The sequence below is a fragment of the Blennius ocellaris genome (genome assembly GCF_963422515.1).
Source record: "Blennius ocellaris genome assembly, chromosome: 6".
Taxonomy (NCBI): Eukaryota; Metazoa; Chordata; class Actinopteri; order Blenniiformes; family Blenniidae; genus Blennius; species Blennius ocellaris.
The window spans coordinates 23,549,807-23,563,124 of NC_137655.1; the positions used below are offsets into that span (position 1 = coordinate 23,549,807).

General features: G+C 43.2%; 1 protein-coding gene across 1 annotated transcript in view; it reads right to left on the reverse strand.

Annotated features, from left to right (window-relative positions):
- Positions 1-229: 229 nt before the first annotated feature.
- Positions 230-13,318, reverse strand: part of arhgef7a (Rho guanine nucleotide exchange factor (GEF) 7a) — a 38,790-nt gene continuing 25,701 nt past the window's right edge. Inside the window, 10 exon segments of the mRNA XM_080498469.1 lie at positions 230-1,076; positions 1,218-1,272; positions 1,615-1,714; positions 5,375-5,464; positions 8,145-8,238; positions 8,350-8,559; positions 8,561-8,572; positions 10,723-10,862; positions 10,961-11,039; positions 11,161-11,247. Of these exon segments, the coding sequence (XP_080354595.1) occupies positions 954-1,076; positions 1,218-1,272; positions 1,615-1,714; positions 5,375-5,464; positions 8,145-8,238; positions 8,350-8,559; positions 8,561-8,572; positions 10,723-10,862; positions 10,961-11,039; positions 11,161-11,247 (990 nt within the window). The 3' untranslated portion in view covers positions 230-953.

Genomic DNA, 13,318 nt, shown 5'->3' on the forward strand with positions numbered 1-13,318 from the left:
TGATCAGGAAAGGAAAAATATGTCAGAAGTCTGATGTTCATGGAGGCCACAACTCTAATTCATTCAAATGGAAGTTGGTTTTCTGATACCTTCTGATACTGAAACTTGAGAGTAAGTTGGATAGTGTTGGATCACATGTGGCAACAACTCAAAGTAATCCTTTAAAGAACATTTATTCCTCCCAAACACAGGCTCATCTTTTAGCAGTATTTATATCATACAGTACAGGTTCAGCATCTTTACAATTCCTTTGGGATGTCCACAAAAAGTCCAAATGCAAAGTAGCAAAAGAACAAAGAGGTCAAAATTTTCCCAAAAATACGCAAAAAACCCACTGATGACCTGTTGCTACAGGCTGAACGCATCAGGCCTGTATCTAAAAGAGAAAACCTGCAAAATGCTTGCATTATGAAAAAAATAATTAAATAATATGAAGTTATTTAAAAAGATATTATTCAAGTGTAAACTTGTCCAAGACGGTAGTGACCATTAACACCATTTAAGTACCATTAAGTACCATTATGTACCACTGGATAGCGGACTTGTTGAAATGATGTAAACAAAAGTAAAAGCCACCCAGCCCAGTTGCTTTCCAGCCATGTTCCTCATGAACAGGAACAAAGACTGATGACTGAATGACACACGGGTCACATTGGTTTCTTGCTTCTGACTTGCTGCTTAAAGGAATGTTACAGTGGAATAGTGGAGTCGACACTTGAGGCAGTTCAGCATTGCATCACACTCATCTTTTAAGCAGATTACCAGTAATTGCATTCCTCTTAAAGCATGTACCAACACACACAAAGTCCCCTGCTTCACAGATGCACTTGCGCTCACTCAGGCAACCGACCTTGAAGTATTTATGCGAGTATGCGTGCTTCACACCGAGCGAGCAAGTCGACACGCGGCATGCCCTTCTGGCTCAGAGCTTCGGGTGGACAGGAACGGAAGCCTCACAGGTTCGTCTCATCCCACGTCGGATCATTGATGCTCTTCAGCACCCTCCTCACGACCTTCTCCAAATCTTTCCGTGCCCTCTGCTCCTCCTCCAGAGACCGCTTCATCTTCTTATTATCCTGCGTTGCAAAATAGGTACGTTGAAAGCAGATCTACGGAACACGTTCAATAACTCCGTATGTCACTCTTTAAAATCACCGCGTGCAAAAAGCTTGTAGGTAATTCATGACATCATCAGGCCAATCGTCCTTCGCGTTCACCTGTTTCAGCTCTTGGACCTCATCCCTCAGGGCGTAAACCACATCCACCAGGCTCCTTGGGGTTGAAAAAAAAAAATAGAAAACAATAAAGCATTACCGATTAAATGAAGTAAATCAGTTTGACTTGAGGTGACAATGTTAACTCAATGGCATGAAGAGCTAAAATGGTCAGAAATCTTTTGCAAATCTAATATGTAGTATTTCCTCCATTTTGAAAAAGAACAAAAGTCAAAAAAATAATAAAAATAATTATCCCATCAACAACTCTACGTGTGTTCAACTGTGCAAAGACAAACAAAAAAAAAACAACCTCAAGATATTAGAATTTGTACAAAAATAAAAAAAAATGTCATATGGCTCTAAAAAACAAGACGTACAACAAAGCGACTGATCTTACTTTTCTTCAGGGCCACTTTGTCCGTTGCGACTGGGATCCTCCATAAGAACTTTATCCTCTCCGGGAATGATCACGTGAAGCCCCGTTTCCCTTTGCGGTCCTGTTTCACAACAAAGGAGCACTCAACAATCGATGGCACTTCGTTCCGTTTCCCCCTCGTAACGTGGCTACAAGTCACTTTCTCAGACCGCAGTCTGAACTTTATTGGCGTCATCGATCACACCCCGGCCAAGAAAGCAAACACTACAGATGACAGTAGTAGTGTGTTAGTCATGCAGAGAAAAAACAAGAGTCAAAAGATAAGCGGAAGGAAATGAGGTGATAAGATCTTGCAAAAAAACAACAACAACATACCAAAACAAAACAAACCAAAATACAAGTGCAATCACATACAGTTGTCCAAACATGAAACCACACCGAACAGTCAGCTCCACTGCTGTATGAAAACAAATCACCAGAATGCCAGAGTCTACCAAATGACAGATTTATTCAAAACTCATCATACAGCGTTTGGGACTTGGGACACTTCAGCAGTGTAGAACAAATACACTGAAAGCGCTGTTCGCAGATAACACATGGTCACGTGTGTGAAGTCAACACAACATTAGAGCACAGAGAGGACGGTGCCGGTTAAAGACGGCTCGTCTCTTCACCCGGACCGTCCCACAGTTTGACTTAAGTTTCTTAAACCACGGAATACACCTGTCACAAAGTATAGCACATGATATAAGGACAGTGATATTCTTAGCTCAAATACTCATAGAGAACGTAGAGTGGATTTTTTTTTTTTTCCTTGCTCCAGGACATCTAGTATTTACAGAAAGGGAGACTATGTGCTCTTATTATTTCAAGTACGCTCTGACAGCATTCTGAGGTTGATACGAGTAGCTCACATAGAAATGTTCCTGTATAACCGCAGTCTCTTGTTTCTTTCGCCTTTTTTTCCCTCCCCCTCTTCTTCTTATTTGGACCGTCAATGCTATCAAAACACTGAAGGTGAGAATTTACACTACGAATGAGCATTTACTAACACTGAATACTCAGGTCTACCTTTTCAGATTATATCATACACATGTACTGTAGGCAGACGACAAAAAGTACAGAATTTAGAGTTTTTCCAACCATACCCCCCCATAACCCAACCCACCCACCCCTGGCCCATTACATGATTGTGCAAAATAAATTAAACACTTCATGTCATCATTTGAGTGTAAACCTTCATACAGAACAATATATTGTAAAAAAAAAAACCAAATAAACAACAACAAAATAAATTAAATTAACAGGAAACAAATGATTCTTGAAGGGATCATTTTGTAAACATCGACATATAGAACAAAATATAAATAAAAAAATATACAAAATAATAAATACAATAAAGAAATCATTTTGGAAACAGTTCCGACTGTAACCTGGACCAATATATTTTATATTTCACCTCACATTGCGTACTGTAAGAGGATGTTAACCTGTACTTTTAATACCAATACTGGAAAAATACTTCTTCATAAAAATAGTTATTAATGCAAGATAAGTGTGGGAAAGCCTCATAAGCCAGACGAGACCAAGGCAGGTGTGGCTTGTGAGGCCGAAGCATAGGTGCTAGTTTGCTGTGACACAAGGGATGTATTTTTCCGAGCGGTACGATGCTGACCGCTTCAAACTGTGGAGTCAGACGAATCCCTACTATCTAACTATTATTTAGCTTGTAATTTAGCAGTGCTTGACTAGTACACTATGTTTGGTTTGTTGTGAAACTTTATTTTGGGAACAGTCACTCGAAGGAAAAAGAAACATTTTTGATGCAAACCCGTTCTTCTGGCAGAAAACGCTACCTGATATACAAGCAGGCCCGTCGAGGCGGGAAATCATTCAAGACTCACATCCAAATTTGCATCTTTACATAGAAAACAGTGAAATGGTGGCATTTACTCTGTTTTGTCACATAGCGGCAATGGATTTTCTGCATCCAATGAGCTCAGAGAACTTGTGTTTGCAGCACTCACAGGACTGAAAATTGAATTTAAAAAAAATTAATTACTGAAGGGCAAATCTGAAAATTATAATCAATTGAGGAGACACCCAATATTCATCAGTATAATGTTATTGGTACACTGGCTTGTCATCTACTTGGTAAAATATTTGACAAGCGAGTGAAGACTATGTGATGATCTCCTCTTTCTGTAGCAGCTATGACAAGAGACAAAACCAAAAAAAAACAACTAACAGACTGAATTTCACAAACTATTAAAGTTAGCAAGGGCCCTTCTGAATATTCATCAGCTATCTGGATATGTTGAGCGTCGTTTTGCTTGGAACCGGCAGTGTGAATAAAACCAGCATTAGTGTGGAAAAAAAAAAAAAAGAGAATTTGGATCGAACCATTGCATGTTGTTATCAGACAGTGAGGGTGTCTGTGCCCCAACCTGTGTGTGTGTGTGCGTGTGTGCGTGTGTGCGTGTGTGTGTGTGTGTGTGTGTGTGTGTGTGTGTGTGTGTGTGTGTGTGTGTGTGTGTGTGTGTGTGTGTGTGTGTGTGTGTGTGTGTGTGCTTGTGTGTGTGCTTGTGCAGCGTCTGTGCTATGTTTGAGCATATATACCCTAAAAACACATACTGGAGAGAAGTAGTACATGATAAATAGAATACACTCGTTCCTGAATTGCATCTGAATATCAGACATGAAAAGCTCGGTACCCCCCCCAACCCCCCCGCCCCTCCCCACCCCTCCCCTCCCCCGCGCTCCACTCCTAAACCCCTGCACTCTCAGCTGACAGTCCAGCACATCTATGGTCAGACAAGGGGAGCCGTCACATTCAAGATAAATTAACAATAATTACTAAACACTTACTGCATGACTACAGAAAGAGAGGAGGCACATAAAAGGGAAAAAGTCAAAGGCAACAGGGAGATGCTTAAAACATCCTCAAACAAACCGTCAGAACATAAATAAACCAAATAAGTTATCAAAAAATGAACAAAGACAATAGAAAATAAATAGCTAAATTAAAAAAAAAACAAAAAGAAAACTAGTTCTTTAATACGTCGGAGATAAAAGAGGTAAGCGCGCTGTACGGTACATTGCAGCGCAGCGTGGCAGTACTGTACTTTCTTTAGTTCTGGTGGGAGATGCAGCTCTTGCGTGGCACCGAGCCCATCCTGTAACTGTGAGTGGTCCAGATGGAGTCATAGTCAGAGTCCTCCGACAGGTCGGAGGTCAGTTCTGGACGCGACACGCTGCTGCGGCGGCCCGGCGAGTCCACGCAGGACTGGTCCACGTCGGCCAGCACGTGGTTGTGCATCAGGTCGGTGCCCTGCCAGGCTGAGCGTGGCGGCGCCAAGCAACCCGCCGAGACGTGAATGCAGAGGAGAGGAAATGGTGGTCGAAAGGGACAACGGTGAAGGTGCGGGGGAGGGGGGGGGGGGGGGGGCGGGGGTGCAACACACAGTTCAACAAATGGCAAATCATAAAACCATAATGGACGGGACGATGGAAGAAATCAGAATACAGTGGAGAAAGCCAAAAATAATGAGTGAAGGGAGGAACTCAAGGTAAACCCAAGTGATGCCAACGAGTGAGGAATGGAGGAGAGACAGAAAGGAGAGAAGATATTGTTAGAAGGATCAGTTCAGAATAGCAGCCGTAAAGAAAGGCGCTGGGCACAAAACACAGGTAACAGTTACTCAAAAGATCATACGCTTCCGCGCAAACCCCTCTTCTCCAGTGTGCAAACGTGTGTGAGTGAGACTGAACGGTTTCTTACTCGAGTTCAGAGTCTGCCGGGTTTTGGCGCTGGTGCAGTATGCCTCGATGACTTTCAGGATCTGAGCGTCTTCTTCCAGAGCAGCTGTACCTGTGACAAGGAGAAGAGGGGAAGCGACTTACACTCCCAGAAGGGTTGCAGCAAAACATTTGGGATTTGTACACTAAAGACAATAATGCAGCATAAAAAAATACAAAAGTGATTTTGATGATGTCACTAAAATCGTTCCTCCCCACAGCAATAAGACTTTTTAACTCTTCTACCTCCGTCAGAGCCTCAATCATCACCACCTGGACTAAAATACATTGATACATTGATATATCATATATTTCATATGGCATATTGCATGTACATATACAAATATTTATACATGTGCAAGTACACTATTGCCATTGGTATTATTATTATTATTATTATTATTATTATTATAAGTTTACTATTGGTATTATTATTATTATTATTACTGATATATATATATATATATACATTGTTATTGTTATTTTATTGCTACCATATTGTTATTGTTATATTATTGCTACCATTATTAGTAGTACTATACACGAGTATTATACATTATTACACATTGTTATTATCTGTATTATTGTTATTATTATTATATAATGCCTACTTCTATGGCTCTGCCACTGCACCTTACTATTTATTTATCTTGCTTTTATCTCGTGCTTATTTCTAAGTGCCCATGTTCCGTTCTGTGTTTTACTTTATGTCTTACACCCAGATTTTTTTTAATTTAAATTTTTTACTTTTATTTCTATTCTATTGTATTTTATAATATTCGTATGTACCAGATTGCTGCAACAAAACAATTTCCCTTCGGGGATGAATAAAGTAATTATCTATCTATCTATCTATCTATCTATCTATCTATCTATCTATCTATCTATCTATCTATCTAATTGATGACTTTCAACTAAACTGCACATCAGTGGCCACAAAAGGAAGAACTTGCTTCTTAAAGGCAGCTGGTTTCCGTTGGGCTGCATTAACTGGATATTTGATGTTGAATGATTGCGAGAATCTGGGAAATGAAAATGCAAGTGCACTTCAACTGAACAATCAGAATATTAGTATTTTCCTGGAAATAGCTGTGATAAAAGTGGGGTCTTCTTATTCCTGGGAAGTTAGCAGGCGAAACGGAAGAAACGGAGCGCGAGAGAGGAGATAGCTGGAGCGAAATGCGCCATGCAGGAAATCGGAGCAAGACGCTGGGCTATGAAACGGTATGTAAACAGGAAATATGTGAGAAGTTTGGCCAAGCGCCACCTTTAAGCATGTGCGCATGTGTAGTTATCTGAATTCAAAAATGTTAACCGATGTTAAAATTCACGTCTTAAATAAATGCAAGTGTCGGAGCAGAATGGACATTTGCTCGTGTTACGCGGTGTCTTGGACGTCACAAGGGAAATGGCAGGTGAACTTTATGAGGGGGAACTTTCGCTTTTTGGGTAGGAGTTCCACCCAGAAGGAGAAAACAGTTTTTCACCTGTGAAGCAGGTATACGTCTGGATGTTTGTGAAATATGAGCATGTTGTGGATGTTAAAGAAGGAACAAGGCGATTAACCATAAATTATGACAGACTTTCAATTAGGTATCCTGGTTTAACATCTCTTAAAGTGTCTTAAAGCGTTGCTCGGCTTCTACACCAAGATTTGATCTTTTATCCAAACGTGAGTCTTGTAAAAGGTCAGGAGGGTCGTTTTAACTTTGGATTACCGAATAATGTTCAAGTAGAAACCAACTGGAACAACTATAATAAAGATAAGATGCAAAAACATCTGACTTTAAGGCATTCACACTCTTGAGATTCTGTTTCTGTTTATTCTGTACGTTTTACGGATCGCTAAAACGAGCAATCTTCGCCCGTTCGTCACCATTCAAATATTAAATCGTGCAGCTTTTTCGGCACTTTCCGGCCATGTTCCAGCTTGATCATATCTCGTCAACTTTTTACAATATTTCAACTTTTCCACATTACATTTTTACATGGAAGTGAATGGAGAGGAAAATGTAAACTCCTTCAACTTTGAACCCCGACAGCTCGGTCAAACTTTCAGCTAGAAACGTCTTTTTTCTATCTGTCACCAATTTTAAACTTCAAGTTTCATCAAGTTTTGAGCTGATTTTGGAGTTTAACATGGGTGTGTATTGGAGGCGAGAGTGCAGAGACTTTGGTTAGAGTGAGGGAAGCTGTTGGATTACAAAAAAAAAAAAACGTCTTTAACTCGTCGCCACGGTCACATTTCTTCGTCTTTCTCAACATATCATACATCAAACTAGAGCTACAGATCTTGTGCTTCTCACCAGGGGACACTTTTGTCTCAGAGAGACACGGTTCTCCCTCCATGGGATTTAATTGACAGGGAGAGCAGGATTTTCTGTAACCCGCTCCTATGTACTTTGACGAGTCATTTTCTCCCCAAATCCCAAAAGTTGGGACATTTGTTTCAAGTCCTCACGGGGAGACGGAACGTCGTGAGGACATGAGAAGCTCACTACATGTCCTTCAACTTCTTCTGGCGCCGACGGTGAAGACATTTTTCAACCAAGTGCCACGGTTCTCCAACTACAAGCGGCTGCCGGCGGGCAGGCAGCAGGAAGCATTACAGTTTGCCAGCAGCATTCACACTATCATGCATTTGCTGTGGGAAATGCAGATCATCTAGTTGACTTTTCAGTTCCAGACATCCTTGATTTTCTGCTAACATGTGTTATGTGTCTCACACTGAGCTCCAAGGTTTTCTCACTTACTCTTCCTCAAGGCAAATTCCTCTTCGGACTGTTTCCTTTCGGGTTTGCGTTTGGGAAGCAGCTTCTTCACACTCTTGGGACTTTTACTGAGATCCTGAATAAGCAGTGGATGAAGGAGGAGATGTGTGTCAAATCTGTTCTAAGAAAACACACGCACACGCACGCACGCACGCACACACACGCACACACACACACACACACACACCTCTTTGTAGCAGAGGGCTGCAGAGGGGCGTAGCGGCGGTGCGGGCCGCAGGCAGCTCAGACTCCAGGGTTTGGGGGTGTTGGGTGGCTCCAGGGGGCCCCACATCATGGTGCTGTGAGACGTTCCATGGGAGGATGGGTGTGGAAGGGTGTGGTAAGTCGGGGCGACTGTCATCGCCCTGCCCTCGGCTTGTCGTGATGGGGTGAGGGGGGTGAGAAGGGAGCTGAGGGGAAGCAAAACCACAAGGCCCAGTTACGACACAATAGAAGGAAAAGTGCATGAATTAGATCAATCAAAACCTTGTACACAGAAGTCAGCCACAATATTATGATCAAATATGTAGTTACAGTATGTGCTGGGGCTGCATTCAGCACAAAAAACTGGCCTTCTTCAAGCGCGCAGACAAACTCACTGGTTTTATTTCATTTACAGTGCTTCTCTACGTCTACAGTCCCTTCTCTGTATTCACAACGCCAATCTCCGTCGTATCCTTTTGGTCGGTCATGTCAGTTTTCAGCAGCAAATGACTGGAATCCTCTGCAACAGACTTTAAAACTTTATCTGCTCTCCTCTTTCACACATACCAGGAGGAGGAAATATGTGTTTCCCTGTATTTCTTTGTGCATTCATTGTTGCCTCTTGGCCAGCTTGTCATTGCAAATGAGAACTGGTTGTCAATTGATCTACTTTTCAAAATAAAATGAAAAAAAAAAAAAAAAAAAAAACTGCCTTGAGTAACTGAAGTTGGAGCTCTGAAGACTTGCTGGTACTACGATTGAGCAGCAGATCTTAAAACTCCTGTAAGTTTATCCAGCACAGAAGCTTAATGAGAATGACAGCTGGGAAATTTGAAGACACTCCAAACAATTTCTGAATTATATTATTTCTTTGAGACAGTCTGCTGTATCCTGCCGAATTCAGATGACCGCCACCTTGGACTAGGGATACTACAAAAGGGTGCGCCAGATCTGAAACAACACAGCCACTACATGTTTCCCAGCAGGACATTTCACAAAAGTGTCACAAAGCCTCAGCCAGGAAAGAATTTGTCCTGTAATGCATCCGCTTGTTCGCTCCTGCTGTCAAAGACATACTTTCAGCGTCGGTGATCATATCACCGAGAGCAGGGGTCAGCAACCTTTAATGCTCAAAGAGCCATTTGGACCCGTCTCGCTCTGCTCACAACACCCAGAGAGCCACACACATTTTATTTTGACACTCCCACAGGCAGACCATGCCAGGACGACACAACACACAAAACCTTTTCACTGCTGGTTGACAACTTACAACTAATAAACTTAAGTACATGAACTAAGCAACAAAAACACAACACAACACAATTATTACCGACACTACAAACCTAATATAACCCCCAATAATGACATTTAAAACACGACAAACAGAAACTCCCATGATGCATTGCAGCTCTCAGCTTCTTTATCGCTACACATTATTGGAAGATATATGTGGGAGATCTGGGATTGTTAGAACCATGAGTGTGAGTGGTGTGGCTTTCAATGTCCTTTAGTTGTGTAATTCACTAGAATTTGCCGTCACTCTCAACAAGTCTGCAACGAACCTCCCGGAACTGTCGGCGCTCCGCAGCGCGGTAGTTTTCCTGTGAAAGGTACAGGAAGCTCCCAGCTTCAGATACCAGTTGAGCCGCTGTCATGACCTGCAGCCGCAATTCTACGTTCTTCATGCCATTATTGTTGCGTATTGATGTTACATCGCTGCGTCGTTCACGACCTGCCTACATTTCACCCCACTCTTTGTAGCGGGACTGCGCTCTGGGTGCGCTTTGCTTCCTTACGTCCCTCCGGGATGAACTGCAGTGGGACAGAGGCTCAAGGAGCCGCAGTGGAGGGACGAAAGAGCCGCATGCGGCTCCGGAGCCGCGGGTTGCCGACCCCTGACCTAGATCATATTCATTACGGCTAATCGCTGTATGCAGGCGAGCTCGCCACAAAAATCCAACTGTAGCAGAAAACTTGTACGGGCTCTTGGATAGGCTTTAAATCCACCTTAAGATCGAAACCTGGATGTTTATAAAATTGAGAAAGCCTCAGGGCTGCAAAACAGCCATCAAAATGCAAAATGGCCACTTGAAAAGAAACGCATTCTGAGGACAAATGTTTATTATACGTTTATACACAGTTCATTAACCTCAATTGTGTACTACTGAAATTGTAGTGGAAGCAAACGGCAACTTGACAAGTTGGTTTAGTGTCATCTCTGATGATTGCTCAGCATTATATTAGCCAGCCTCTTATAGCATATTGATCACAACATGGGCGAAACGCGGCAAATATATATGCAGTTTTCTTACAGACTGACTGTCAGCATGTGGGTACATAATGAGGTGTTTCTGACCGTGTGGCAGGGAACAGTGAGCGGCTTGTGTCCGGGCGCCGTGGTGGCGGTGTGTTTGATCTGTCTGGTCAGGTGCTCCACCCAGTCCTGCAGGTCCTGCTGGTTGGTGCACGCCACCTGGAGGCGGTCAAACATGGTGCCTGAAAGGACAGGGCGGACGCTGCTGAACCCGATCCATGTCAAAGACCCCCCCCCCCCCCCCCCCCCCCCGGACGGCGTGCTCACGTCAAGATCTTACCATTGAGCTCAAATGAGTTTTTATGGGCTTCACAGTCTTCTAGTTTGGTCACGATCATTCCAGCCAGCGGCAATTTCCCCTGCACACAGAGAGCTCCATATTAGATACATGGGAAAAAAAAAACACTTCTTCAGTGAAAGACTGACAAGTGGTGTTAAGACAGTGATTTTCCATTGATTTCCATGTGAGCGATTACTGACCTGGAATATGAATCCACTCATCCTGGGGCTGGCAGACAACATGAGCAGGACGTGAGGGAAGAGCATGAGGTAGCGCTCATTCTTCTCCTGATGGAGGAGGAAACAAGGAAGAGGAAATATGTTTGGAGGGTGGAATTGATATAGAGGTTTGTGCAGATTCCAAACAGATTTTGTAAGATGTTATAAAAGATCCAGCAGAATAAAACAAGTGGGTCTGCTCAATTAATCGTGATTACCATTTTGGCTCCAGAAGATCCCAAAACTCATATAATGGAGGATGCTGTAGAGCCGATGAACGGGAGTCGGAGGCGGCATGTTCAGCAAGGAACTCCAAACTTTATTCTCCATTAATCCACACTTCTCAGTAACTCTTTTCTTTTTCCTCTTTCTCTCCAACATGAGAGCGCAGCGCCACACGCTGAGTAACACCAAAATACTACCGACTGGAAACCCTGCCTCTCTACAAAATAAAGTTCCCCACCACCCCACAGTAACTGGGTGAATTATGAACTTGACTGATCACCACAAAGTATTTATGTTGGACTTATTAATTGAAGTGTAGCTATTTCTTATTGTATTTTATTTATTTCTTGTTTTCAAAAGAGTGAGTGCAGCACAACAGTATATTCTCTTAATATGTTGGGCCCAGAATCCATGCTCTCCTTCAAGCAGTTCTCCCCCAAGAGCTCCCACACAGCTGCAAACCTGAAGCTTCCTTGCAGCGAAGCAGGGACCTACGAAAGCCCAGTCCATGGACGGTGCTGTTCCACAATGGAACCGTAAGAGAGCTTTTGTCTGCGCAGCGCTACTAGATTAGCCTGAAGCTAACCTGCAACTGCGCTTCCCAAGCGTCTCTCTCTCTCTCTCTCTCTCTCATTAACCACGTGTATCCCACCGCCGCGTGTGTTAACTGATTGATTCAAGCTCTACACATAGGCGCATTTAGCATCTGAACCGCTAACTTGTGCTGCCGTGATACATCCGTATCATCACTGGAGTTTGACTGTATGTCTCAACATCCACTTAAAGTCCTAGTGAAATGAAAATTCGGCTTCCAAAACACTCTGGCTGTCGCTTCTAGGGACATTTTTTATGCCAACTGGTCCAAGGGTAAAATGTTAAAACATGGCAATCTGCGAGAAAATAGCCGATAAACAGCGCTATTTTCGCTGCTGGGCGGAGCTTCTGACAATAATAGAGTGACGTCACTGGATGTGCACACGCCCAAGTTGTGTTTACATTATGGAGGATCAGAGTTTTGACGACGAAGAGGCTGAATTTAACGATATTTCATCATCATCGGGCATTTCAAACCCAGTGATTGATGAAGAAGACACAGAAGGGTCGTTCTGCCATCGATGACCCCATTTTGAACATGTTTGAGGAAGCAGAAGACGCTTCGTCCTCGATTCGTCCTCGTCTCCTCAGCCTCAGCAGCCGCCAGTTTTCACCGCGGATTTGAGGCTTCCTGACTTTGAAAGAACGACCCGGCTTCGTGGATCATGTCGAAGCGCTTTTCCGACTGCGCGGAATCACCGAAGAGGAGTCCAGGAATTACTTGATCATCTACTAGCCGCCCGAGCTAGTGGCTGGCCGCGCGAGCTAACGGCCTGTGCTCCTTTTCTCCTCTCTCAGGTCTCTTCCAGGCTCAATCTTTCGTCAAGGCTCATAAAACACCCACTATAACTTCAAAACACTGTTAAAACTTCAATATTTAAGAGGGAAGCAAGCCAATATATACACAACAGATCGAGATCTGCACATCTCTTGACGTCACGCTCACGAAAAAGGATTCCCCCGACTTCCTCGGCTGGAGATTCAAAATTCAAATAACTATGTTATGCGACAACAGTGGGGGGGCAGAGTCGGAGAAACCTTTTAAGTAGTAGCCCAACTATTAAAACACTACTTTTGCAAAGTAGTGTTTTACATTCCACTAGGCCTTTAAACTCCGGCGTAATATTAATGATTTTGCCCTGGTGAGACCGCTCGCCACGAGCGTCCCCCATGCATGCGCACGACAGACGTCTTGTTTATTTGATCGTCAAGCAACCGCCGGTCTTTCTCCCAGAAAGAGAGAGTCAAACGCCTCTAGTGGCTGTGTGGGTCATCGCAATCTCTCTCTACGCCCACCTGGTGGTCGCATCAAGTCATTGCA